At 38.1% G+C, this 26,330-nt stretch overlaps 1 protein-coding gene across 6 annotated transcripts in view; it reads left to right on the top strand.

Annotated features, from left to right (window-relative positions):
* The window catches only part of POC1B (POC1 centriolar protein B), a 72,443-nt gene that overhangs the window by 39,504 nt on the left and 6,609 nt on the right, over nucleotides 1-26,330 (top strand). For 3 of the 6 annotated variants that reach the window (XR_014027013.1, XM_081331980.1, XM_081331981.1), the window contains exons 8-13: nucleotides 1,119-1,252; nucleotides 1,660-1,728; nucleotides 2,770-2,922; nucleotides 6,298-6,390; nucleotides 18,053-18,268; nucleotides 23,648-23,767. Coding sequence is in view for 3 of the 6 variants with exons in the window: in XM_081331980.1 (XP_081188106.1) it covers nucleotides 1,119-1,252; nucleotides 1,660-1,728; nucleotides 2,770-2,922; nucleotides 6,298-6,390; nucleotides 18,053-18,268; nucleotides 23,648-23,761 (779 nt within the window). In the remaining 3 variants the exon portion in view is untranslated. Of the gene's footprint in view, nucleotides 1-1,118; nucleotides 1,253-1,659; nucleotides 1,729-2,769; nucleotides 2,923-6,297; nucleotides 6,391-13,821; nucleotides 14,010-18,052; nucleotides 18,269-18,484; nucleotides 18,607-23,647; nucleotides 23,772-26,330 lie in introns of those variants that run through there. The other 3 variants (XR_014027014.1, XR_014027015.1, XM_081331982.1) reach the window with 3 other exon arrangements.

Below are 26,330 nucleotides of genomic sequence, written 5' to 3'. Positions count from 1 at the left end.
GTACAGTTAATGAGGCCCCAAATGCTTTGGTGTTGGATCTTTTCACATGGATCAGAAAATCTCATATTTCTCTTACAATCACAAATGAACCTGCTTTTGTACACAGTTTTTTCTCTCTTAGAAATTATGTTGGCTTTTTTTTTTGCAAACTTTGAAGTTTCGTTGGTAGCCTTGCCCATTTCTCACTTTATTTTTCAATTTTCCCTGGGTTTTTTAAATAAGTATTAAGTGAACTTCTAATTTTTATAATTCTCTCTTAGGGCTAGGAAATGGCTTGAGTGCTTAGCAGAAAAAACAAGTATAAACATATACTGCATATACAAGTATATACCTATACTTACATGTTTGGGGACTGATTTAGCTGTGCAGAATTTTGGAATACTTAATGAATATTCCAAGCCTAGTTCCTTATATATTGGATTCAAAAGTTCTGCTTGGCAGAAACAGGATTATTTAAATAGCTATGTATTTATATTGGTGTGTATTCTGGGGCTCAGGTTTGTATATCCATTCTTAAATGTTAGTGGGATGTTAATAATTCTGTAATCCTGCAATGTGTACAATATAGAGCAGCAACATATAACGGAATAAATTTGTCTTTTTCCAAATTATCAAATGATCTGGAATGTAAAAATTAAAATAACTGATTAGTGAAGCAGAAGAATGAAGAAGAACAGGAAAACTTAAATAAGCAGACTTTTTGAACAATAGCAATGAAAATAAGCTATTGTAGGAACTCTAGATAATACGGATAGGAAAATGGAATTCAGAATACCCCTTTATAAATTTAGTCAGTTACAGAGCCCTTGGTGTGAGTGTAACTTAGTTATGAGACATTCCAAACTCAAAGCATTTTGCATACCTGTAAAGGGTAACATTGAAGGAGAATGATAGATACAGTGAAGTAAAAGCTAGTTAAAATCTGAAAAAACAGCACTTACTAGAACTGCATTTTAAAAATATCAGTCATAAGATACAGCCCTGTGCACCATATCCTGGAGGTAAGCTTTATTGTTATTCTTAGTTTGTGTTGTTGGTCAGCAATGTTGTTATATTGTTGTTGCTTTTCAGAAGTTTTTTTTTGCATCAATATCTAAACTACTTTTTATTTAAATCAGTTCACAGCGCAAGTGTTAATTACACATCTTTCCATCCTTCTGGTAACTTTCTGATAACAGCATCTAGTGATGGAACTCTTAAGATAATGGATCTTGTAGAAGGAAGACTCTTATACACACTTCATGGGCATGAGGTATAATCTCTATTTTTGGACTTGCTTTTAAGATCTTGTTCTTTTCATTATAAAAATTAATTTCTATCCATGGAATGATAACGTTAGTGTAATGAAAACCTGTGCCAATTATACTAGAGCTATATCTTTAATTATCCTAATTTTAATAAATTATGCAAACACCCAGTACTGTATAATTCCTAGGAATCAAAAATAACTTAATGGCACATAATCAGTTAAAAATATCAATTGGACAAATATTGCATGCATAAAATGCCAACTTAATATGCTTAGCCATTACATATTACTTGTTGATTAGCAATTTAGGGATGGTTAAATAAGAAGGAAGAAAGTATAAAAAACTAAAATATTATGCCTTTTAAAAATATGTTTATCTTGTTCCCCTCTGTTCTTTTTTAAAAATTTAGGGCCCTGTGCTTTCTGTAGCTTTTTCAAAAGATGGGGAGACATTTGCTTCTGGTGGCACAGATACACAGGTTTGTTAAAATAGTTACATTCTTAATAAATAACACTAAGTTATTTAGTTCACGGCTTTTCAACCAGTGGTACGGGTACCACCTGTGGTTCATTGGCACCTGGCAGGTGGTACGCGACCATCCTAGAAAAGTGGTAGCGGGGGAGGGGAATGAGCTGAAGCAGTAGTAGCACCTGAAGGTGAGATGGCTGGAGCTGCAGGGCTGTCAGGGCTCAGCAGAAGTGCCAGGATCAGCACTTCTTTGGGGCTGTCAGGGCTCAGCAGAAGCACCCGAATCAGCGCCAGCCTCCAGCTGGAGCTCGGCACTGATCCCGGTGCTTCTGCTGAGCCCAGAAAAGCGCCAATCAGCTGGAATGTTGCAGCATCTCCAGGGTCTTGTGATTTACATTCAGATGCTTGGCAACTGATTCATATTTATGACGGTCACAGTGTCCCAGGGTCATGTTTAAGTGACCAAAACCTGCTGCAGACGGGGGGAATAAAAACCAAACACCCCCCCCCAGCCCACCCCCGCTGCCAATCCTCAACAGAAATGCTCGCAACAATGAAAACCTTGGACAGGAGGAAGAGCACCACTGGGCAGGCAGACAGGTGTCTTGCTCGGCTGTGGCTTGGGGGGCACTTTTTTCAGTGCCATTGTAACTTCAAACAGTCACTAAGCGAACTGTTGTAAGTCGAGGGCTACCTGTACTTCATCAATTTTTTCCTTAGTTTTTTTTTGGGTCATCAAGTTTTTGATTCCTTGCTAGGCGACTGGTAGTACTCGGATGTTGCCATATCCTAAAAGTGGTACAATGGGTGAAAAGGTTGAAAAGCCCTGATTTAGTTCACTAAATTAATATTTTATTATCAAGTTTAGAGGAATATATTTTTCAAGTACGTTGATTATAAAATTATTGTCTGACGTTTTTAGTCAGCAAACTTTCCCTTTAGTTAAATTATACTGTATGTCTTGTTGCTTTACTATAAACTGAATATTCAGTTAAATGTTTAATTACCAAATGAAAAAACTGCATTCATGAAACTAGCAAATTTCTTACAGGTGCTGCTCTGGAAGACAAATTTTGATGCATGTGAATATAAGAAAGTTCTGGAAAAGCATATGCAAAGATTACATAGTGATGATCCACCTCACCTTCTGGATATTTACCCTCGATCCCCTCATCGCCATGATGCAAAATCACAGTCAGTTGAGGTAAATTATTATGGCTTTTAATAACAAATTATTGGGTATAACTGGAATCTGTAGGTTTTTAGTGTAAATATTTCTTTAGGAATACTGACTGAGCTTTTGATCGTGTTTTTTTCCAGAGTTTTTCATTCATTTTCTTCTCTACCATCCACAGTTTCTATTCTTTCTCCTGAAACTGGGCATTTTAAACTCAGTGAACATAACATTTTTCATTAAGTAGTTTGCTCCTTTTCTCTAAATCTTTTTAAAAGGTCTCTGCCGGTTATAGAGCACAGTTACAAACGTGTGTTGGGGGTGGAGGGTAGGCTGCCAATTTTAAAGTTCAGTAGTTTTTTTATTGAAATGGTAGGGTGGTAAATAATAGGAGCAATTCTGACTTTAAAGCCTCAAAGCCTTCCTTTCTCTCACTTCTTCCTAATTACCAATTAATACAGAGGCAACTATATTCTAAATAGGCTAGCCAATAAGAATGGCAGAAAAACAGGACACAAGTAGATTCTAGTGTGAATTCATGTTTGAGCATATTCAGTGACAATAAAAGCAGTAAACATTTATTTGTGTCTAATGTGTGTATGCATTCCTATCTCATGACTGTTCAGAGTGATACAGCCCTTTTATAGGGAGGGACAAAATGAATTTGTGAATTTCCTTGTGGATAAAGTTGCTATTGTTTGGATGCCAATTTGACAGAGCAATGTGGGCTAAGCGACATCAAGTGTCCATTTGCAATTCCTTTGAGTCTGTGGAACCTGAAGAAGACAGACTCTTCTATACCATGATTTCTGCCACCTGTGAATTAAATTCATGCTTCTCCAGATCCTGCAATGATCAGGCATAACATGTGCCACTGGATTTGAAAGGTGCCACATACCTCTTTGAGGAAGGATATTATGCCTTTGGCCTTGAAACACTTAGTATACACTCTAAAAAGCCACCTCTCAACATAGCCACATTGACAGTTATCACCCTGTGTAGGAAAGGTTGTTGAGAATAGAGACTTAATTATGGAGTAACAGACAAAATAGTTCATATAATGTTAATGTGGGTCCCATATATGATGGATGTATATGTTCTCCATAGTATTTTATGTTACTAGCTTATTATAGCATTAACACACTAGATGGCACTAATAATTAAGAATATTTTGTTGAATGGAAACCATCCTAATATATAACAGGATTTTTTTTAGGATCAGAGCACTTTTAAATATTGATAGTGCTATCTTATATTAAGTAGCTTTAATACAATTGGACAATAAATGTGGTGATAAAGAACATCTTAAAGAACATTTCAGTTACATAGTTTATACAATGCTCCCATGATGATTCAATATGATCACACAGAAGACAAAGTTGAAATATTTTAGATTAAGGTTAAGATTAAGATAACACAAATTGGAAGCTTCAGCTCATACAAAAATATCTGTTTTCTGTCAGGAAGGTGAGAGCCTCTTTAATCTATTTAGCAGTCATTTAGCAACTATTGCAATAGATTCCACTTAGTTTCTATGTCAATTGAAATTATCATACTGTTTTTTTAAAGACTTTCATGAAACCCCATTGTTGTGCCATTGCCTGCTGGGATCTACTTATCAAGCCTCAGTTATAATGCTATCCATCAAAGTAAAAAAAAAGTAGCACAGTAGAAATTATCCTTTTAAGTAATTTCCCCACCTCCTTTACAGTAGAGAATCATGTCAATATCTAGATGCTTACTTAAGTCAGATTTTATTTATTTGTTTCTAAAATTTATAGGGTGTTCATCTTGTCTCAAGGTAATTTTAATTTTAGAAGCTTTAATGTAGAAAGGGTATTTTAATGTGGAGTCTTTACTACTCTTTAAGCTTGATTTTACTTGCAGATGTTTCATTACCCAGGTAGATAATTTCATCAGTGTGAGTGTGAGATTTGCTCCCTGTTTATATACAGTAGCTTGCCCTTGCCAATTTTGATGTGTGTGTGTTTGTGTGGGGGGGTTCTCCATGTCTAGTTCTTGATTTGGGTATTATATTTTGCTTGATTGTCTGGTGTTAATCCCTGTTTGTTTAAGAGTGTGATGGCTCAATGGTTAAAGATGCTGAGCTTTTCAGCTGGAAAGCTGACAGCCCAGGTTCAAAATCTGAGCGCTACGTGATGGGATGAGCTTCCATTACTTGCCCTAGCACCTGCCCACCGAGCAGTTCAAAAGTATACAAATGCAACTAGATAAATAGATAACAATTTGTTGGGAAGGTAATAGCATTCCATGCACTTTAGCATATAATCTTGCTGGCCACATGACCATGGAAATGTCTTTGGACAATGCTGGCTCCCTTGGTTAAACAACAGAGATGAGCACCGCCCCCTAGAGTCAGACACAACTGGAGAGGCGAAGTTTTTACCTTTACCTTAATCCCTGTTTATCTGGGTGTTGATTGCTGGAGAGGATGTTTTGGGTTTTTTTATTTCCTTCTTAGCTTTTTTATTGTCTCTTTTGGAGACAGAAATATAGATTATTTCTATATGTTCAGCAAAGGCTGATTTGCCTGAATTTCTAGACTTCCAGGAATTCCAAGCTTTTTTTGAATTTAGCTTGGTTAAGGATGGTCAGTTTCACAGTTGAAACTAAGGTTGAATGTGTCCATATAGCTCTAAGAGATTTTTAATGTCATGATGCTGACTGTCGTGAATCCATTTGTGTTTTATATGTATTTTAGTGAATTTTAGCATTCTTCATTATACTTTCATGAGGGTAGTAGGGGTAATGTTTTTTATATTAATAATTTGGACGTGCTTCGTAAAATTTTACATCTGTTCTACATGCAGCACAAAGTCTCCCACTTCTTTTTATGGAATTCCTGAAGCATTTTCTAGGGCATGGGTGTCAAATTCGCGATGCCACATGATGTATCGCAACGTATCACAACTTTTTTCCCATTGCTGGCAATGGAGAACAACTCTTGTTTTAGGGTTTTGTCAGTGCAACAAAGCTTTGTATTACATTGACATTATATACATCTGCTTTAACTACTGTTAGGCAATTTTTAAAATTATTACTTTATCTAAGAAAGGGGTAGTTAAACTAATGCATTCACATGTTTTAAATGAAAATTCCCAGAAGCTATAAAATAGTTGAAATCCAAATATAATAGATACTCAATTTGACTCATCAGAGGATATGACATTAAACAAATTTCATCCTCGGTCTTGAGGAAAAGCAAAATAAACTTGATATAATCCAAACTGTAAGAAAAAAGTAAGGAACCTGTTGTGAGTATGGTTTTTTTTCTAAATATATCCTTAAATTGTTTTCTTAAATATTTAAATACATCATGTATATTTTAAACATTCAATGTTTAATTTTTAATAACAGAATAATAGCAAATCTATTTTTCACCAGATAAATCCCAACGTTGATGTGACAAATATGCAAATATTAGACCCTCCTGTTGTAAATATTGCTTCCTCACCTACGTTTCCACCATCATGGCAGGTAAGTTTCACGTTATACCAATTATAATACATCTTTGTGCAAAACTATTAAAAATTCAGTACAAGTTAAGATTTGTACAGCTTGTACAGCCTCTGTGCTCAACATTTTTCTTTCCTTTCTTAATTGAAATAAAATTATGTGAGAATCCTGAATTAAGTTTTATGAGTTATTTACAACTTTCAAAAAGCATTTTCTTTTTTATCAGAAGTTTTTATATGCCAGTATTGTGATTCCTATTTTATTTCTCAATAAACTTCAGATGTAAAGGTATCTTATAGTCTTATCAGAAGAGGATAAGGAATCTGAGAATTGTAGCAGGAGGCAGGCTGGGCAGACATTCCCACCAGTTGCATAGAAACATGCCTACACACAGAATAGCATCTCTTCGGCCCCTGATAATGAAAATATGATAGTTTTAATCACTGATATGTGTTAGTTTAAAAGCACCTTAATGGTTCTGGTAAAATTTAGCAAGAAAAAAGTGAAGTGCTCCAGGAACCAAAACAAAGTGGTTTTTTTGGATTTGACTGAATAAATTACAGCTACTCTTCATGTAGCAATTAAGTTGATTAGCAACCATTCACAAATATGATAGTTAAAAAAATACTTTTGCACCCATTTTGTGCATTTATGACCTTTGCAGACTTTCTGTCTTTCTTTTTCAGTCAGATGTTTGCTATTATAGTTAGTATCACATATAACCTGTTATTTTTGTTTATCTACTTATTTATGCCCATTAATAACCCATACCAAGATGTCTTCAAAGAGAAAAAACTATAGCTCAGCTGAAAAAAGTGTCAAAAAGCAAAGAAAAGCCATTGATCTCAATTTGAAGATGAAGATTGTATGTGAATATTATAGTTTCAATTTAAAGATGAAGTTTATAGATGACTATTATAGCATGAGAAGACAATCTGGCCCATTCCATAATCTCCACTATTTTGAAGGACCAGGAAAGTATTAGAGAGATGATAAAAGATTATCAGGAATGAAAGCAGTTCTAACACATATAAGACACCAAAAATGGCCTCAATTAGGAAATGAAAAAACTCCTTATTCTTTGGATTGAAAATTAGATGCAAAAGAGCATGCCAATTGGGCTTCTTATCATTCAGGCTAAGGCAGGCAGCATTTTCAGAACACTGAAGAAACAAGCAGGTGAGGAGCGCATGGAAACATTTGTGGTCAATCATGGCTGGCTTATGTAGTTTCTGCAAAGATTTAATTACCACAACAAATATACATGTTAGCCTTAGCAGGTAGACCAGACAGGAAACATGACCAAATAAGCTGATTCCACTTTATTGTAAAACTACATTAACAGAATCTTGCAAGTCTGAAAGTATAGCTCTCCCGCTAACTCCTTTAAGCCTTCTTTGCCCCATTTCCCAAGGTCTTTCCCAAATATCATTACAACACAAGATGTTAAGATGCAAGCCCTGACAAAGAAGCTGCCAAACATTTTCTGGATGAACATCAAGTTCATCCATAGCGGAAGGGAACTATTTGCTTGAACAAATATTCAGTGTGGACAAAACCAGGTTATACTAGGGAAAAAATGCCAGAGTGGAGCTTTGTATGCAAAGGGCCAAAAGCAATGCCTGGATGTAAAGTATTTGAGAATAGAGTAACCTTTCTATTGGGCAAAAAGTTACCAGATTCAAGCTGAAGCCATTTTTGATCTAAAAATCAGGTTACTCCCATGTGTTTGGAAACATAAGAAACCATACACTACCTGTTTATTACCAATCTAGTTGGAAGACTTGAATGAGAAAAGCCCTCTTTGAAGATTGATTTATGAATTGTTTCATACGCCAAGTTATAACACCAGCATGACAGGATATTAGCATGAAATAAATGCAAGATTTTGGGGGAAAATGATCTTGTAAATAAAATTGAAGGATTTGGCCAAAATAAAACTTTGGATGAAATAAATAAGAAAATGTTGATACTCATGAAATCTCTTGATTTAGAGGTTGATACTGAAGGATGTGGGGAAAAGGTGTTCTCAATTTCAGCATGATATCCTAGACTAAATAAGAGCTTTCAAACAAAGATTTAATTGTAAGAAGAATTGGTATGGATCCAAATGTAGAAAGTTTTGGAAAGGTACACCAGGAAATACACGAAATCTTAATGTGTCAATTGTGAAACATATAAAGACAAAAGAAAAAAACAGGCAAATCAAATTTAATGAGTTTTTTAAGGAAGTTATTCCTTCCTCAACTCCACTTTCCTCCCTATCACCCTGAGAATCCAACAGAAAAAAGGAAGATCTTTGCAAAAATTTATATCTAACTAATTTAATGTTTACAGGAAATGTAAAGTGTAAATTCTGATATTATACTCTCGTTATACTTTTAATTTTTGTATTGGACTATTATGCCTTATTTTGTAGTTATATAATACAGGGCTTTTCAACCAGTGGTACGGGTACCACCTATGGTACATTGCCAACTGGCAGGTGGTACACGACCATCCTAGAAAAGTGGTAGCGGGGGAGGGGAATGAGCTGAACCAGTAGTAGCACCGCACAAGCCTGAGCAAGAGACGGCTGGAGCTGCAGGGCTGTCAGGGCTCAGTGGAAGCCCCAGGATCAGCTCCAGCTGGAGCTTGGCTCTGATCCTGGTGCTTCTGCTGAGCCCAGAAGAAGTGCCAATCAGCTGGAATGTTTCAGCATCTCCAGGGTCTTGTGATTTGCATTCAGATGCTTGGCAACTGATTCATATTTATGACGGTCACAGTTTCCCAGGGTCATGTGAAATGACAAAAACCTGCAACCATCCAGTAGACAGGAGGGGGGGATAAAAACCAAACACCCCCCCCCAGCCCACCCCCGCTGCCAATCCTCAACAGAAATGCTCACAACAATGAAAACCTTGGACAGCAGGAAGAGTGCCGCCGGGCAGGCAGGCAGGCAGGTGTCTTGCTCGTCTGTAGCTTGAGGGGTACTTTTTTCAGTGCCATTGTAACTTCAAACAGTTACTAAGTGAACTGTTGTAAGTTGAGGACTACCTGTACTTCATCACTTTTTTCCCTTTTTTTTTTTGGTCATCAAGCTTTTGATACCTTGCTAGGTGACTGGTGGTATTCGGATATTGCCATATCCTAAAAGTGGTACAATGGGTGAAAAGGTTGAAAAGCCCTGATATAATAAACCAATTTTTTCATACATTGAGTTTCTATTTAGGCATAAAAATATGCATACAGTATTAAACCAAAGCTTAAAAATGTTTTAAAGTTTTAAATTGTCATAATAACATGCAAAGATTTAAAAGGTAGTAACAGAATAACAGTTGGAAGGACCCTATGATAAATGTAAAGTTAACGTAATAAATAATTAATGTTTTTATGGCAAAAAATATGTTAGAATTAGATATTTGAAGTAGAATGTACAAAATAATGTTAAAAACATCCACTCCATAAAAGATAAATGAAATTTGAGTATGGACAACTGAAATAAATCATAAATGCACTTGGAGTCACACCTACACTACCATGATTTTCATTTACTGTTTTGCTTAACTGGAAGTAGAATGGAATCCAGTTGCTAAAAAGAAATGAATCTAATCACACAAATTTATATAAATACTGTCTGCCTAACTTTGGAGGAGTAATTGTTCAGTATTGGAGTTTGTTTAAGAAAAAGTTGGTTAGGGGTTCTTTATACAATTCTGGGTTCTACACTATGAAACTTATTATACTGGCACTTCTCTTGAAAAATCAGTACACTGTTTTTAGACATTACAGCTTAAATATTTCTAGTGTTGCATAATGTTCTATTTTAAATTTTGCTTGTAGTTAAGGAGTCTTTTGAATAAATAATTTACAACTGTCCTATTTTCATAATCTCTTTATGTTAATTTATCTTGTTGGGCATCTTAGAACTAATGTTAAGAATATCTCTTTTTTCCTTCAGAAATGCTTTTAGAAATGGCATTTGTGGAAGAGTTTTCCTTTCACTATGTTTTTCAATGAAAATCTTGTCTCAAAATTATTTGTCCGACAAATGATTTATTAACTATTAAATACTTTCTCCATACCTTTTGATATTTATATTTTTCAAATGTATTTAGATAGTTAATAACCATGTAGTCTGATATTTTAAAGCATCAGTATATTATCAGTTTTCATTATATAAAATATGATACAAAAAAGATATTCTTAACCAAGTGCTCTATGTATAAAGGATTCCTGTATAAAGAATTCATTGGCACCATTTACTTCTCATTCAGTGTTCTTAATCACTAAATTTTAGAAGATAGTCCTTGGACTGCCAGGCATGCACTGAAAAACATTTATTTTACTCTGTTGAGTTATTTCTACATCACTTTCTATAAGAACCAGTTTAGTATAGTGATTAGGGTAAAAGGCTACAAAGTAAGAATCTGTGAGTTCTAGTCCTGCCTAAGTCGGCTGAGTGTCCTTAGACCAGTCACTTACTCTCAGTCCTAGGAAGGAGGCAGTAGCAAATATTCCAAAATCATGTTCAGAAAACATAGCATAGATTTGTCCAGGCTGTCACCAGGAATCAAAGTGGCCTGAAGGCAACCATCCACACACATTAACACTTCCTAAATGATCACAGCTCGAAATGGCTTGCAATAAAATTATTCAAATACAAAAAGCAATAAATAGTCATTCCTGGTGGTAATTTGGGTTTTCAAGTGAGGATGTTAGGAATAACGGTTTTCGTGTTTGTGTTTTAGAGAACACAGTTCTACATAGAAGAAGCCAATTCACCAGTTCCCATAACAAGCAAACACCTATTTGGTTAATTTATTCCCAATTTATTGACATTCAACCCATCGCTACATTCAGCGCAGAACATGTTTATCCTCATTTGATTCAGATGTTAATGAGAAGTATTATTGGTATATTAATACAATTTATCTCCAAAACTCTTCTGTGACCTACTGTGTGACCCAGTAATTCAAACTGAGTTAATAAAGAAAAATGAAGCTGACAGATTTCTCACTCGCTTCCAACTTCAATACTTTGAATTAGGAGATATGATATAACAGAAATTTGCATTTTCCCAGGGAAAAAATGTATATAAAAATTGCAGACTCCTCCTATGCCTTCATGTTATTGTATTGTTCAGTAGGTTTGTTTTTGGTGACCACTTTAAGGTTTCTTTGTAGGTTTTGTGAGATAGACATAAATAAATGTTTTTTAAATAAAATAACCTAGAGCAGGGATGTCAAACTCAATTTCATCGAGGGCCGCATCAGCATTGCAGTTCCCCTCAGGGGGCCAGGTGGGCGTGGGCTGGGTGGGCATGGCCTACTGGGTGGGCGTGGCTAGAGTGCATATGGCCTACTGGATGGGCATGGCCAGCTCTACATCGTTTGCATCAAGGGTGCCTATGGGGGCCTGGGCAGGAGTGGGACAGATCTGAGGGTCTCTGGCAGAAGGAGGGTCTCAGGGCCAAGGCAGTGGGGGCCGTTCCCTCACTGTTTCCAGGATGGCTTCGCGGGCCGCATGAAACCACTTCGCGGGCCGGATCCAGCCCCCGGGCCTTGTGTTTGACATGTCTGACCTAGAGGATTGCTGCAAGAGTGAAGAAGTATATGATAATCCATTGCTATTTTCGGAAATGTTTGTATCAAGCAGAAATTTATCACCCGCCGCCTAATTCATGACTAAATTTATTTATTGATTATTTCAGTTTATATTTCACTAAACCTCTGTCAATCCAAGGTGGTTTACAAGTAGTCCGTGAGCTAGGAAAATACTATGATAGAAATCAAAACAAGAACTATTAGTGGTAATTCTGGTTCCATGAATTGTTATGGGAAAACTGTTTACTGGTTGAAACTGAAACTTCATCCCTGCATAGCAACTGAGGAATACTTTCTTAACAAAATGTGTAACTTTGAACAGGCAAATAATAGTTTAGCTTGTATCACAGGATTTGTTAATACTTAAGTACTCCTCTAATTCTAACATTTATGCAACATAGATGTAAAAATATGATCTACTTTTAAAGTAATACAGTAGTTTGCTATACAAATAAGGCTATTCTATTTTCATTCCACTGTAGCTTAAGCTGATGCTATTCTTATGAACTATGACCAGTATCCATCATCATTTCCTTCTTTTCCATTTTTATCTCTTCCCTCCCCCCCAAATGTATCTAGTAATCTAAGGACTAGGTATCTTTGTCACAACCAATTCTGAGGCATGTGTAAAATCCTTCAGTACACACATCCAGTGACAAACAATTCCTTCTTCCTGTAGGAAAAAAACTCTCTGAAAGCTAAACCCCAAGGAATGCAGATGCATCAGCAAGCCTTTCACACAAGAAACCATTATTTTAGCACTCTTAGAAAGTGCTTCTGTTACTTGGACTGTCTGATCGTAATGAGTTTCCTGCTGACCTACAAGATGATTTAGTACTGTTCTAAATACCTTTGCCAGTTCGTAAATATAACAGCAGCTAATGAAGCAGGCCATCAGTAGTTCTGTAAATCTGTAACTGCCCAGTTTTAGGCTTGAATGTGGCAGATGTCTGTTCTATTGGTTGGTTGGTTGATTTTGACTGTTTTTTATTCTATCAAGCATGTTTGCGTAGTACATTGGGAATCCTTTATACTTGTGGAAGAAATTGAAACCACATACATTTACAAGTTACCTTCTTTATGTGCGTGTAAGTTACTGTGATAGTCCTCAGTTTACAACCACAAGCCCAAAATTTATGTTGCTAAGCAACAACAGTTATTAAGGGAATTTTGCCCCATTTTATGACCTTTCTTGCTACAGTTGTTAAGTGAATCACTGCAATAGTTAATTTAGTAACATGGTTGTTAAGTGAATCTGGCTTCTCCATTGACTTTGATTGACGGTTGCAAAAAGTGATCACATGATCGTGAGACACTGCAAACATCGTAAATATGAGTTAGTTACCAAGCATCTGTATTTTGATCCTGTGATCAGGGGGATGCTGCAACAGTCTTAAGCAGGGGTCTTCAAACTTGGCCCTTTTATGACTTGTGGACTTCAACTCCCAAAATTCCTCAGCCAGGCACACTGGCTGAGGAATTCTGGGAGTTGAAGTCCACAAGTCATAAGAGGGCCAAGTTTGAAGACCCCTGGTCTTAAGTATGAAAAAGAGTCATAAGCCACTCTTTTCAGTGCCATTGTAACTTTGAACAGTCATTAAATGAACTGTTGTAAGTTTGAGGACTACCTGTACTTGCTTGTACTATTTTCGAAAGTCCATATCTCAGAGAACTAACCTCAGCTTGGCTGCACTATTTTAACACAGTCACTGAAATTGATGGAGGTTAATCAGAGAAGTCATATTGATCAATTATAGTCTGAATTGCAAATGTTGTCCTTGATCAATTAAAACTCTTTAAGAATCATTGCCAAATAGGTATTTTCCAAAGTTACATATAACAGTCCAAGTTTTTTCCAATGTTATAGCCCACCCAATATCACAAAAATGGAAGTAATCTTGCAGCTTTGGGAGAATTCATTTTTTAAAAGAAATTTTATCGATAGAAGAGAATATCTGTAGTTTGGGACTGAACTGTGAAGTTCTTGCTGCTCTCTGATCTTGGTTGTTTGCTTGCAGACATGTTCATTGCCCAACTAGGTAACATTAATGTGAGTATGAGGTTTGCTCCCTGTTTATATGCAAGTGCTTGTCCTGCCAGCTATATTAATGAAATATATTTACTTGTTCTGAGATTTGTGTTAGTTTATGGGTCTTACATCAAACAAATAACACTGGATACTATACATGGACATTTTTTCAGAATAATTTTAGTTGAATGTTGTTGCATACATACAATATGCTTCATTTCTAATTTCAAGATAGTGCTTATAGATCTTAACTGGAAAAATAATTTTTGTAGCTCAAAAAAGCTTCATAGGCAGTTATGTTGAACAGACAATTGTTCCATTGCTTTTGTCAAAATTCTCATTGGAAAACCTAACAAAATAGCCCATGTATTCCTTATTTTGGGGGAAAGCTTTATCATTTACAGATTTGTTTTAAATATGAAACAAATTTTACCACTAGAAAATGAACAAGCTGGAAAGTAGAATGTAGTTACCGTATTTGTTGCATTTAGAAGTAAATCCCATTAAAGTCATTAAAAATAATACTTATTTTTAAGATTGCTGGTTTATTTGCATTCATGTTGAGTACCTACAGTTCTCCTTTTTGTCCATTGGCTAGATTAGGATGGTCTTAAAAATAATCTGATAATGCTGAAATGCTTCAATACTCGGTAAAGTATAAGCATGGCCATTATTTCAGATTCTCTTTCATTGGTCAGAGAATACAAACAGCTGTTCTAAACATTCCCACTACTGTTGTTAGAGATAGGTATCTTTCTCAGGATTAGAAGTCACAACCTACTTCTCCTACCAGTTGGAGGGATTGTGGATAAAAATACCTTTTTTTTAACTAACCAAACAAAAATAGTATCATGAAAGAGTGAGCATTTTGGTTCAAAATTTCAGCAGTGCTGGGGCGAGACACTGGCAAGTGGCTTTGGATAACCCACCCTTGAATTATTTTCTTTTCTTCAGTGTTTTGGGGAAAATGAGATTACAGTTCAACTAGTTTTCCTTTCATTTTGACAGAGAAAAACACTGCAGTTAATACATTTCCCTTCCTCCCCCGAGCAGTAATTCATCATATTCCAAAGATATTTAATAATAATTTTAAAAATTGGTCAGGTTTACAACCTATAAGTTATGTGATATGTTTTGATAGGCTAATATCTCATTTATCTCAGTTTGAGTACAATTTATCACTTAATATAACAGTCAAGTTATAATACAATCCAACTGACATTGAATAACCAGGAAACTACTATGGCAAGAAAAAAAGTTACAGTGATATTGGTGAGATTTTGAAACTTGATTTCAGATTTTGAAGCCTAACTCACCTCACAAGGTTGTTGCTGAGGGGAAAGGAGAAGGAAGGAATACTAGGTGTGTTATTAATAAAAATAAATGCCTTCTTGTAGCATTTATATTTAGAATTGACTGCCAGATAAGGAATTTATCACCTTGAAACTCTAAAACAGGGGTGTCAAACTGCCGGCCCGCGGGCTGGTTTCATCATACTGAAACCGTGCCTACCCCATTGCCGGCAATTCAAAAAGAGTCCCGATAACGTTGCAACATGTCATGTGACATGGCGAGTTATGTGTGCTATTTTATTTCTTTAACCAGACCTATTTTACTGTTAAGAAAGTAGCTGTTATTTGATGCCATCATTTTACTAAATTTAAATTGACTGTCACCCTTTGCAAGCAAGAAATAAATAAACAAAAGAATAGGTGCAAAAGCTGTAATTGAGAACTTAGGTTCTTTTAGGATTATTATTTGTATCTGTCTTTACGCAAAAGGAAAATGTAACCATATTTATATAACCAGGACAGTGGAAGACAGAACAGGTGTACAGATCAAAGTAGGTAAATGGTTAAAAAACTATACTATACACTTTAGATGAGTTCAAATTGCCAGGACCAGTATCCTAGGGTACTGAAACAGCTGGCAGACGTGATCTCAGAACCATTGAAGAAAATCTTTCAGAGCTCCTGGAATAAAGGGAACTGCCAGAGGACTGGAAAAAAGCTGATATGATTGCCATCTACAAGAACAAGAAAAAAGTACATCCAGGAAACTACAGACCAATCAGCTTAACATCAATACCTGGGAAAATCCTTAAAAAGATAACCAAAAAGCATATTTGTGAGCACTTAGAAATAAACAAAGCGATCACTAGAAGCCAGCATGGGTAAGATAGGAAAATGTAGCATAGACACTACCGCTAACAGACTGATTTGCAGCTGGCTGGCCAACTGCACTCAGCTTATAATCCTCAATGGAATTAGATGTACATGGATGGAAGCATGTAATGAGGTACCACAAGGTTCTGTCTTAGTCCCAGTGTTCTTCAGTATCTTAATAAACAATCTAGATAAAGGAATAGAAGAACTCAAATTTGCAGATGATACCAAACCTGGAGGAATTGCCAACACTTTGGAAGATAGACTCATGATTCAGAAGGATCTTGACAGACTTGAACATTGGGCTCTATCCAACAAGATCCAGTTCAGTGGAGAGTCATGGTCATAGAGAGGAAGGATTGACTTGTACTCCAAAGCACCTGAAGGTAGACAAGAAGCAATGCAGGGAAGCTCATTAAAGAGAGATCGAATCTGGATGCAAGGAGAAATTTTCTGACAGTAGGAATAATTAATTGAACAGCTTATCTTCTAGAGCTCCACTTCCTGTGCAATAACAGAATTATCTCATGATGAACAGCTTATTTCATAGATAGGCTTTCCAATGAATCATGTCATTGAGAAACAGGTAGTACTTAAAAATAGGATAGTCAGAGCCCGTTTGCACTTAAGACTGTTATTAACCATGTAAATATCAAGATAAAATGTATCTCTTAATGAAGTGATGAAACTTGTCTTAAATGTATTACTATGAAAAATATGGCCAAAGATTAAAGAGAATTTTGTCGTTTCTCTTGTATACTGCAGTACAATTTTTTTAAAAAATGTAATATTTTCAAATAAATTTTAAAAAGGTGTTTTTATACAGATGGTAACTTTTAAAGTTGAGGGTGTTTTCTCTTTGGACTCTAGCAGTATTGAATATAATTTAGCACTTGATTATCAGTTCGGTCATCTTGTTTTATCTGCAAGATTTTTCTAGATTACATCATTCCTTTCTCTTCAAAGATACTTCACCATTCCTATCCTGTAAGTGTAAACACTTGCTGTCATGGAATGCCTATTTTATGCATACCTTTGCATGTATTTTATGTAAACACAGCTCACTATATTTAACAAAGGTGGCCTTTGTTAATGACAACACTGTACTTTGTTCTCTTTAAATAGTGAATTAGATGGTAGGAATAATTTCTTGTTAGGGTTTCTTTTTTTTAAAAAAAGATTTTATCATTTAACTTAAAGAAGCTAAATCTTATGTCTTTAACTTTCTTTTGTATATCTCAAAAGCCAGTAGTTGTAAAGTTGCACTTACAGGTTCCATCGTCCATGAATACTGTTAAACTATCTTTGAGGTACAGAAAGTTTGGACATGCCCAGTGAAGTTTTTAAACTTCACTCTTTCTTTTTTTTAAAAAAAAAACTGCAGATGCTCCATGTACCACTCAAGGCTGTGTTGTAATTTTCTGAATAGACTTTTCAGATTCGAAAATTTTGGGGGGAAGGGGTAGGGAATTCTATGAGAGCAAGACACTTTTTGAGTAAATGTTCTTTTAAAACATTCCTCACCATTGACAATGCTTCCAGTGTTGTAGGTGAACAAACTGCGAACAGCCACAGATTTTCATCCCTGCTATAGAAGGGGAAAGTTCAGACCCATTGCCAAACTAGTTCTATGGATCTTTCGATGTCAGGTCATGCATCAGTTACAAAACAATGAAGGACAAAAAAAATAGTGTGAGTTGCTCAAGATCTTTGAGAAAAATGAGACAAATAAAATAGAAGATTGAGATCATTCTGATGTTCTTCCAAATTCAGCAGTAGAAAAGTAGTAGTTGAAATAACACCTGTTATCATATGTGTTTGTTAGTAGGAGAAAATGAATACCTATAACTTATGAAGCTGAAGATATTATCATAAATATGCTTTGTTTTCTTCTCTAAATCTAGTTGAGAACAAATCCATCTGTAGCCCATTGGTCTATGCACCAAAATGGGGTGAACAATGAAGACTTGCCTTCTCCATCAATGTTGAACAGAAATTTGAAAGGTAAAATGGTGCGCACTGTGGTCGAACCAGAAACCATAGATGAGTCTGTGGGCATTTCATCAGTACTGACTAATGCCTTGGAACACATTGTGGAGCAATTAGATGTTCTGACGATTGTGAGTATTTCTCCACCTCTGTATTAGAATTCTATTTTGAAACTGAACTTTTATTAAATACTTTAAATTTCCTTCTGTATTTTACATTTAACAAATGAAGTTGGCCAATGTGGGACGGGGCCTCAAACATATGATTTTTATCCAGATTTGAAAGACTTCATTCAACATTTTTTACTTTGTTTTACAAATTGTAGCCTATCTTTCATATTTTTCAAGAATATCAAATCTGTAAATGAATTCATCAGCTTCGGACCTGTGGGAACCATCAACTTTTTAGCCCTCTCTTTACAGTAAATAATAGAATAAGTGCTTTCAAATTGAACAGCTTCACATGAAAGGTAAATTAAACACTTTTTTAAATTGTCTTGTGTGATCCTCATTGTCACATATGAAGGCATATATGACCTTTATCCAAATTAGAATAGAATGCAAATAACATTCACATACAATTTAAGCTAGTGTTTCTAATCTAGTGGCATATGTGCTACTGATGATACTGTGCTACTGGCATACTTGACACCTATACCAGAATGAAAGAGAAGAGATTTAAGCTACTAGGAAGGGATTGCTGCTACAAAGAGCAGAGGAGGAAAGTGTCCTAATATGCTTTCCCTTGACCTAGAATAACATTAGTATATATACAGAAGCAAAATGTTGGCTAAGTTTGAACTATGGTGGAATGCATGACAAAAGGAGAACAGTGTCACATTGACAGTGTGTGTTCTGCAATAGAGAGCACCTTCTTACCAGAAAAAGGAAGAAAGTTCATGTTGGGAGAAACTAGGAAAGACAACATTTCCATCCTACAGTCACTGTGCCATTGCATGTCATGGGCCTTTGGGACTTTGGAACAGCCAGTAAGCCAGTAATTGTGTTTACCTTGCTGCTGTCAGTTGTGTTGGACAACCAGTGACATTGAGAAATAATCTACTTGATATATACTTGAGTATAAGCCGACTCGAGTATAAGCCGAGACCCCTAATTTTACCCCAAAAAACTGGAAAAAGTTATTGACTCGAGTATAAGCCGAGGCTGGGAAATGCAGCAGCTCACGGTAAATTTCAAAAATAAAAATACAGGTAGATAACAATAAAATTGCTTTAATTGAGGCATGTGGAAAAGAGGGTCAACAAAAACAATATATTAAAAATATAAAATATAAAAAAATATATATTAAAATAAAAATATACCGTAAACCCAACTCTAAAAATACTGTAACTAGAGTACAATCAAAATAAAGCTCTATCTGCTCCTCCCCCCCAAAAAAAATATAATTTGACAATATGTATGTGTACCGTACATGCCAGTTGCCAAGTATCCGACACAAGCCCGATTCAGATTCAGCCCCGTCTGATGCACATGGTGCAAAGCCAGGCGCTCTTCCAGGCCAGACTCTGCAAACAGCACGCCAGAAGCCACAACCACCGCGGGAACTCTTGAGTCCCCGCCTTTCGGCAGCCTGCACAGCCAAGCACATTTTGGCTTTGAGATAGCATTTGCAGATGGAGCAGCCGCCGCGTCTGGAGCCAAGCCCCGCCCAGGAGACGGTTGGCCAGGCGGGCCCGGAAGACGCGCTAGAGAGCCGGGCTTGGGGCGGCCATGCTGAGGCCGGCTGGCGAGGGCCGCTGCATGGTCTGCGGGCAAGAGGGGCGCCAAGTACCGCTGTTCCGCACTCCGTGACCAGGCAAGCAATTCTTCCGGTCGGCGCGGGTCAGGCGGTGCCTCGGCAGGAGCAAAGGTGCTCCCTTCCTACTGTCTGTCGCGGCCTATGGGCGCGACATTCAGTGGGGCCCCTCTTCGCAGCACGCCACACGGGCCTCACCCGTCTCCCCATGGACGCGCCTCCCTCGCTACGGGAGCCACCCCCGCCATCCCTGCACGCCACAGACGCAGGCCCACCTCGTTCTCTCATCTCAGCAGAGACGTCTTTTGGGGGATCCAGCCTCCACCACCCCATTCTCTCAGCGGAGCGCTCCACCGCCCCATTCTCTCAGCAGCTTGCCACCCCGTTCTCTCATCTCAGCAGAGACATCTTTCGGGAGATCCAGCCTCTGCCGTGCTGCACCGAGAGAACAGCAAGCTGCCCCATTCTCTCGGCGGAGCACTCCACCGCCCCATTCTCTCGGCGGCTTGCCACCCCGTTCTCTCATCTCGGTGGAGACTTCTTTCGGGGGATCCAGCCTCTGTCGCCCCCTTTTCTCAGCTGGGCTCTGCCGAGACGAGAGAATGGGGCAGCAAGCCGCTGAGAGAATGGGGCAGTGGAGCGCTCCGCCGAGAGAATGGGGTGGCTTGCTGTTGGCGCGGTGCGGCGTGGCAGAGGCTGGATCCCCCGAAAGAAGTCTCTGCCGAGAGAATGGGTGGCAAGCCTCCACCATCCCATTCTCTCGGTGGAGCGCTCCACCGCCCCATTCTCTCGTTTCAGCGGAGACTTCTTTCGGGGGATGCAGCCTCTGCCGCCCCCTTCTCTCAGCTGCCTGGGCAGCTGAGAGAAGGGGGCGGCAGAGGCTGCATCCCCCGAAAGAAGTCTCCGCCGAGAAAATGGGCAGCAAGCCTCCACCGCCCCATTCTCCCAGTGGAGCGCTCCACCGCTGCATTCTCTTGGCGGCTTGCCGCCCCATTCTCTCGTCTCGGCAGAGCCCAGCTGAGAGAAGGGGGCGGCAGAGGCTGGATCCCCCGAAAGAAGTCTCCGCCAAAAGAATGGGCAGCAAGCCTCCACTGCCCCATACTTGGCGGAGCGCTCCACTGCCTCATTCTCTCGTCTCAGCGGAGACTTCTTTCGGGGGATCCAGCCTCTGTCACCCCCTTCTCTCAGCTGGGAAGCTGAGAGAAAGGGGCGGCAGAGGCTGGATCCCCCGAAAGAAGTCTTCGCCGAGAAAATGGGCGGCAAGCTTCCACCGCCCCATACTTGGCGGAGCGCTCCACCGCCTCATTCTCTCGTCTTAGCGGAGACTTCTTTCGGGGGATCCAGCCTCTGTCACCCCCTTCTCTCAGCTGGGCAGCTGAGAGAAGGGCGGCAGAGGCTGGATCCCCCGAAAGAAGTCTTCGCCGAGAAAATGGGTGGCAAGCTTCCACCGCCCCATTCTCTCAGCGGAGGCTTGCAAAGGTGGCGGCGGAGCTGCGCGTGCAGCTCTCCAAACCGCCGTCACCCGTTTGGAGAACTGCTGTCTTGTCAAACATGGACGAAGGCAGCAGCTGTCCAAACGGGGCGGTGGAGGTTTGGGGAGCTGCACACGCAGCTCTCCAGCCCGCCGCTCTCCAAACCTCTACTGCCTCGGTTGGAGAGCTGTTGCCTTCGTCAAACATGGATGAAGGCAGCAGTTCTGCAAACGGGGCGCTGGAGGTTTGAAGAGCGGCGGGTTGGAGAGCTGCGCGCGCAGCTCTCCAAACCGCCGCCGCCCGTTTGGAGAGCTGCTGCCTTTGTCCATGTTTGACGAAAGCAGCAGCTCTCCAAACTGGGGGGTGGAAGTTCTTTTTTTTTTGTTCACTGGAGTGTAAGCCAAAGTGGATTTTTCAGCCCAAAAAGTGGGCTGAAAAATTCGGCTTATACTCAAGTATATACGGTACATTGTTTGGAAGCTAGGCCAAGATTTGATTCTCACCAAAAATGCCCAGCACTTTTTTCTCAGAGGTTGAGACTCAAGGTTGCCTTTGTCTCATTTATAAATGTGGGCACTACAGAGAGTATCTTATTACTAACCTAAGTAACCTTAACTGAGTTGCTGGTAATGGAAAGGACCAGAATGGGATCAAGAATGTTAGGTATCTCAGTTAATTCTATACCTGAGCAGCAATTCTGACTGTAGTGCAAACTTGTTCCTTGATGCAATTTAAGGTCAACCTGGTAAGTATTAAGGCAGTAGTCTGTCTTCCAATTACAGTTCAACCTGGGTTTGCAACATATCCAACCATCCATTTAAGCAAATGTGTGATTGACTATAGCAAATGGAAATGGGTAGAGTGGATGATAGACACAGTCAAGTGTCCTATTATGTGAAGGAGTCTTTTTGAATGAGATCATGTTGTATTTTTTATATTTTGATATGATACTTTGTCTGCATATTATTATTTTTCTCCAAGGAGCCTATTTGGAGGGTGTCTTAGAGTTCAGTCATTTATCTGCAAAAGCAGCATCCATTGACAATGGATGGGGAGAGCAAAAATCCCCACTAAGACATCAACTGAAGATTTACACATTAGTTGTAAAAGTGTCAAGATTCCAAGAATTCTTGATCATAAGAAAAGTTACTGTTTATGTTCAATATATGTTTTCTCTACAATACAATTTTAAATGGAGTACTGTATGAGAGAACATAATGTTGTTACCACTGCCCCTTTGAGGATTGGGACACTAATTCATATTAGAGAAGGAGAAGCATAACTATAAATATATTCTGTCCAAGACTCGGTGCCTCAGATAACAAAGCTTATGTAGTTATCTCTCTATTTTTGATTCTAATTGTTGGAAGAAGGTTACTATAAATGATAAATATAACAACAGAAAGCCTATAAAAATATATTCTTCTTAGAAGAAAGTACTTTTTAATCTCTGTCATCATGTGACCCAGGTTCTTTGACAGACTTATTGGTGGAATGTAAGACATAAATGGATTAAACTTTTCAATAATGCCCTTCCTAGAAAATCATTTTAAGGGATTTGCATCCTAGTCAATTAATTAGAAATGGGTTTCATTGACATATTGAAAAATATATGCTGTTTATTTCAAAAAAGATATAAAGCTTCATATAAATATTTCAAAGAATTATATTCATATGTTCAAATCCAAAGAACTTCATGGCTTAAACGGATATCTCTTCCAAGTGCATATAGAGAGGGTGAAGAGAATTGCCCATTTCTTAAGCTGCAGTCTACAAATCATATTGCATGCTGTTCTTGCAGGTAGCAGGACAATCTCAAAAATCCCTGGTGGGTGTATCTAATACTACACAGTACCAACTGTTATTATTTGGTTCTCAACTTAAGGTGGGGAGAACTAGCTTTTCAGAAATTTCATTTCCAAAATTGTTTAAGATAAAAGAATATAGTTCACTTCCATTTCAGTAATTATAATTTACATTTGACTATGTATGCCACAAATCATCTTGCCATACCAGTATACGCCAGCTTTTATTGCTCCTCTAGTATTTTTTTAATTATAAGAATATGAGGCATTAAATTTCTGTATTGCAGGTATCCAAATTTATGACATGATAATAAAGAGCCTTTAAGGAAATAATAGTTTGGGCTTCCTAATCTATTTAGAAAAGTTAAGATTATTTTATCAGTTGCTGCAGTTCTGATTTCTTGAATGATTAAGAACAAATAACATAATATATGTTTAGCAAGCATCTAATAGGGTTCATTATTTTGTTTCCTAACAGACTGTTTCAATCTTGGAACAGCGCCTGACTTTGACTGAAGATAAATTAAAAGAATGCTTGGAGAACCAAGGGAAACTATTACATTCGGTCAGACTGGGAGAAGAAACAACATAAATGCTGGTGAATACTTATTAATCTCTTCTCAGAAAAGTGAAGTAAAAAGTAGTACTTAATGATATGAATCCCACAAATAAAAAGTGCCTGTAAGATTTTGCTTATATATTTCTGAGTATCCAGTATCCTCTGTGTTCCAATATTTAATTATTCCTGCCATAATTAGCATAGCCCAAATCTCTATGTAATTCTACACCTGTACAGAAGCTATATCTTGCCTAACTGATGGTATTTCCTATAGATAGGTGGCATTCCTTAACTCATGAAAAAGATGAGGTTGCCATATTTAAGACAGAAGCAGGAACAATGCAACTTGTTGGACTTAAAAAAAGTTTCAAGAACTAGGAAGAAAAAGGATTTCTTACAAAGCTTTTGAAAACTAAGTATCTTTTTATGTGCTCAGGCTAGAATAAAAGATTGTGGAAAAGGTGAAATAAACATGAGAGGATCAAGGAATTCATTGAACCAGGGCATAGATATAAAAAGTATTTATCCATGTCATTGTGCCTGCTGAGACCTCTCTTACATCCCACTAGGCTCCATTATCCTCCAATATTATTTTTTCCCCAATAAGATTAATATAAAATATTTAAATGGTCATTTGAGGAATACTTGTGGGTGTAGAGAGTGACACATTGCTAAAATGTATTCACAATTTCAAGGAAAATAATACAAAACAAAACTGGATAAATGAGAAATCTATGGCAGCCAAAAATCGAAAGGAAAAGGTGCTTTATGGATGCATGGATAGATAGGAACAACTTTATATGAACAATCACAATGCAGATATTTTCCAGGAAGCCAATTTGTGATTTGCTTCTTGGTTTGCTTTCTAGCCCCTGGGGCATCCTCATGAATTTACCCATATCCGTTATAGAAATCATTTTATGTACCTTCTTTCCCCAATGGCTGTTTTGGGAAATGTAACATATAAACCATTTAAAACCAGACCTGTACCTGCCTCTCAGCAAGTGCTACCAACCTTCCCCCATAGTCAACATAGACCTATTATCATTAAGTCAGGAATAAAGATACCTATTATCAGATCTATACCCCGACCAAGGTGGAACCTGAAGATGGCCAACTGGGAAAAGTTTAGATGGACCTTGAGAACACAATAGGATGTATCCCGGCAGTTAGTAAAAGCTACTATCGCTTTGTCGGAGCAATCATGTCATCGGCTAAAAAATCCATCCCACGTGGCTTCTGCAAGGAATATATCCCAGGATGGAATGAAACCTGCAAAAACCTATACCAAAAACATCTAGAGAATGGTGATGCTGAGATAGCCGATGAACTTCTTCATAACCTTGACCTGGCACGCAGGCAGAAATGGGAGCAAACTACATCTGGACTAGACTTTAAACACTCAAGCAGGAAGGCATGGAGCCTACTGAAAAAATTGAGAGGAGACCAACCAGCTCAACGCAAACAACAAGAGGTTACTCCAGATCAAGTAGCAACTCGAATTGTCAACTTAACTAGAGTACCCCATGATAAGAAACATACTAAATTAGTGAAAAGAACTAAAGCACTTAAAAACTTTGTGCTCGCCTAGCCAGGAATATACTCGACCCTTCCAAGTGGCTGAAATAGATACTGCTCTGAAGAATGTCAAAGCTGGAAAATCTCCTGGTTTTGATGGAGTAATGCCTGAATTTATCATCCATTCTGGGCCTTGTACAAGAGAATGGCTGGCAAAATTCTACACAGATATCCTAACTTCCAGTAAGCTCCCTCCAGAATTTAAGAGAACCAAGGTAATCGGCATATTAAAACCTGGAAAAGAAAGCAACAAGCCAGAAAACTATCGCCCCATTGCTCTCTTAAGTGTTTGTTATAAACTACTTGAAAGGTTGATACTTAACAGAATTGGACAGAAAATTAACGAACAAATACCGATTGAACAGGCTGGGTTTAGATCTTATCGGAGCTGTGCCGATCAAGTCCTTAGTCTTACTAGCCACATTGAAAGCAGCTTTCAGAATTGAAAACATCTGTTGTATTTGTGGATCTCACAGCAGCATACGATACAGTGTGGAGGGATGGTCTATTAAGCAAATTCCTCCACGCTGTCCCTTGTAGGACCATGGGCCGCCTAATAAATAACATGCTCTCAGCAAGGACCTTTCAAGTCATCATGGGCGATAAAATTAGTAAGCAAAGACATCTGAATAATGGACTCCCTCAGGGCTCTGTATTGGCCCCATCCTTATTCAATTTATATATTTCCGATATACCACCCACGCTATCAACAAAGTTCTCTTACGCTGATGACTTGGCATTAGCATATAGCCACAAGGACATCGAAGTTACAGAAGGTGTACTTACAGCCGACCTTACAACTCTGAGCACATACTTCCACCAATGGAGGTTAATCCCAAGCGTAAGTAAGACAGTCACATCATGTTTCCACCTTAATAATAAACTGGCAAAAAGAGAACTCAATGTATACCTAAATAACAAATTGCTCCCATATGAGGCAACTCCAAAATATCTGGGGGTCACCTTAGACAGGACCCTGTCTTTTTAAAAACATATTCAGAATATGGCTGCCAAGGTTAACAGC

Source organism: Vipera berus, assembly GCF_964194415.1.
Source record: "Vipera berus genome assembly, chromosome: 6".
Classification (NCBI taxonomy): Eukaryota; Metazoa; Chordata; class Lepidosauria; order Squamata; family Viperidae; genus Vipera; species Vipera berus.
Note: the sequence above shows the minus strand (reverse complement) of the source record. Positions and strands in the feature narration are given on the sequence as shown.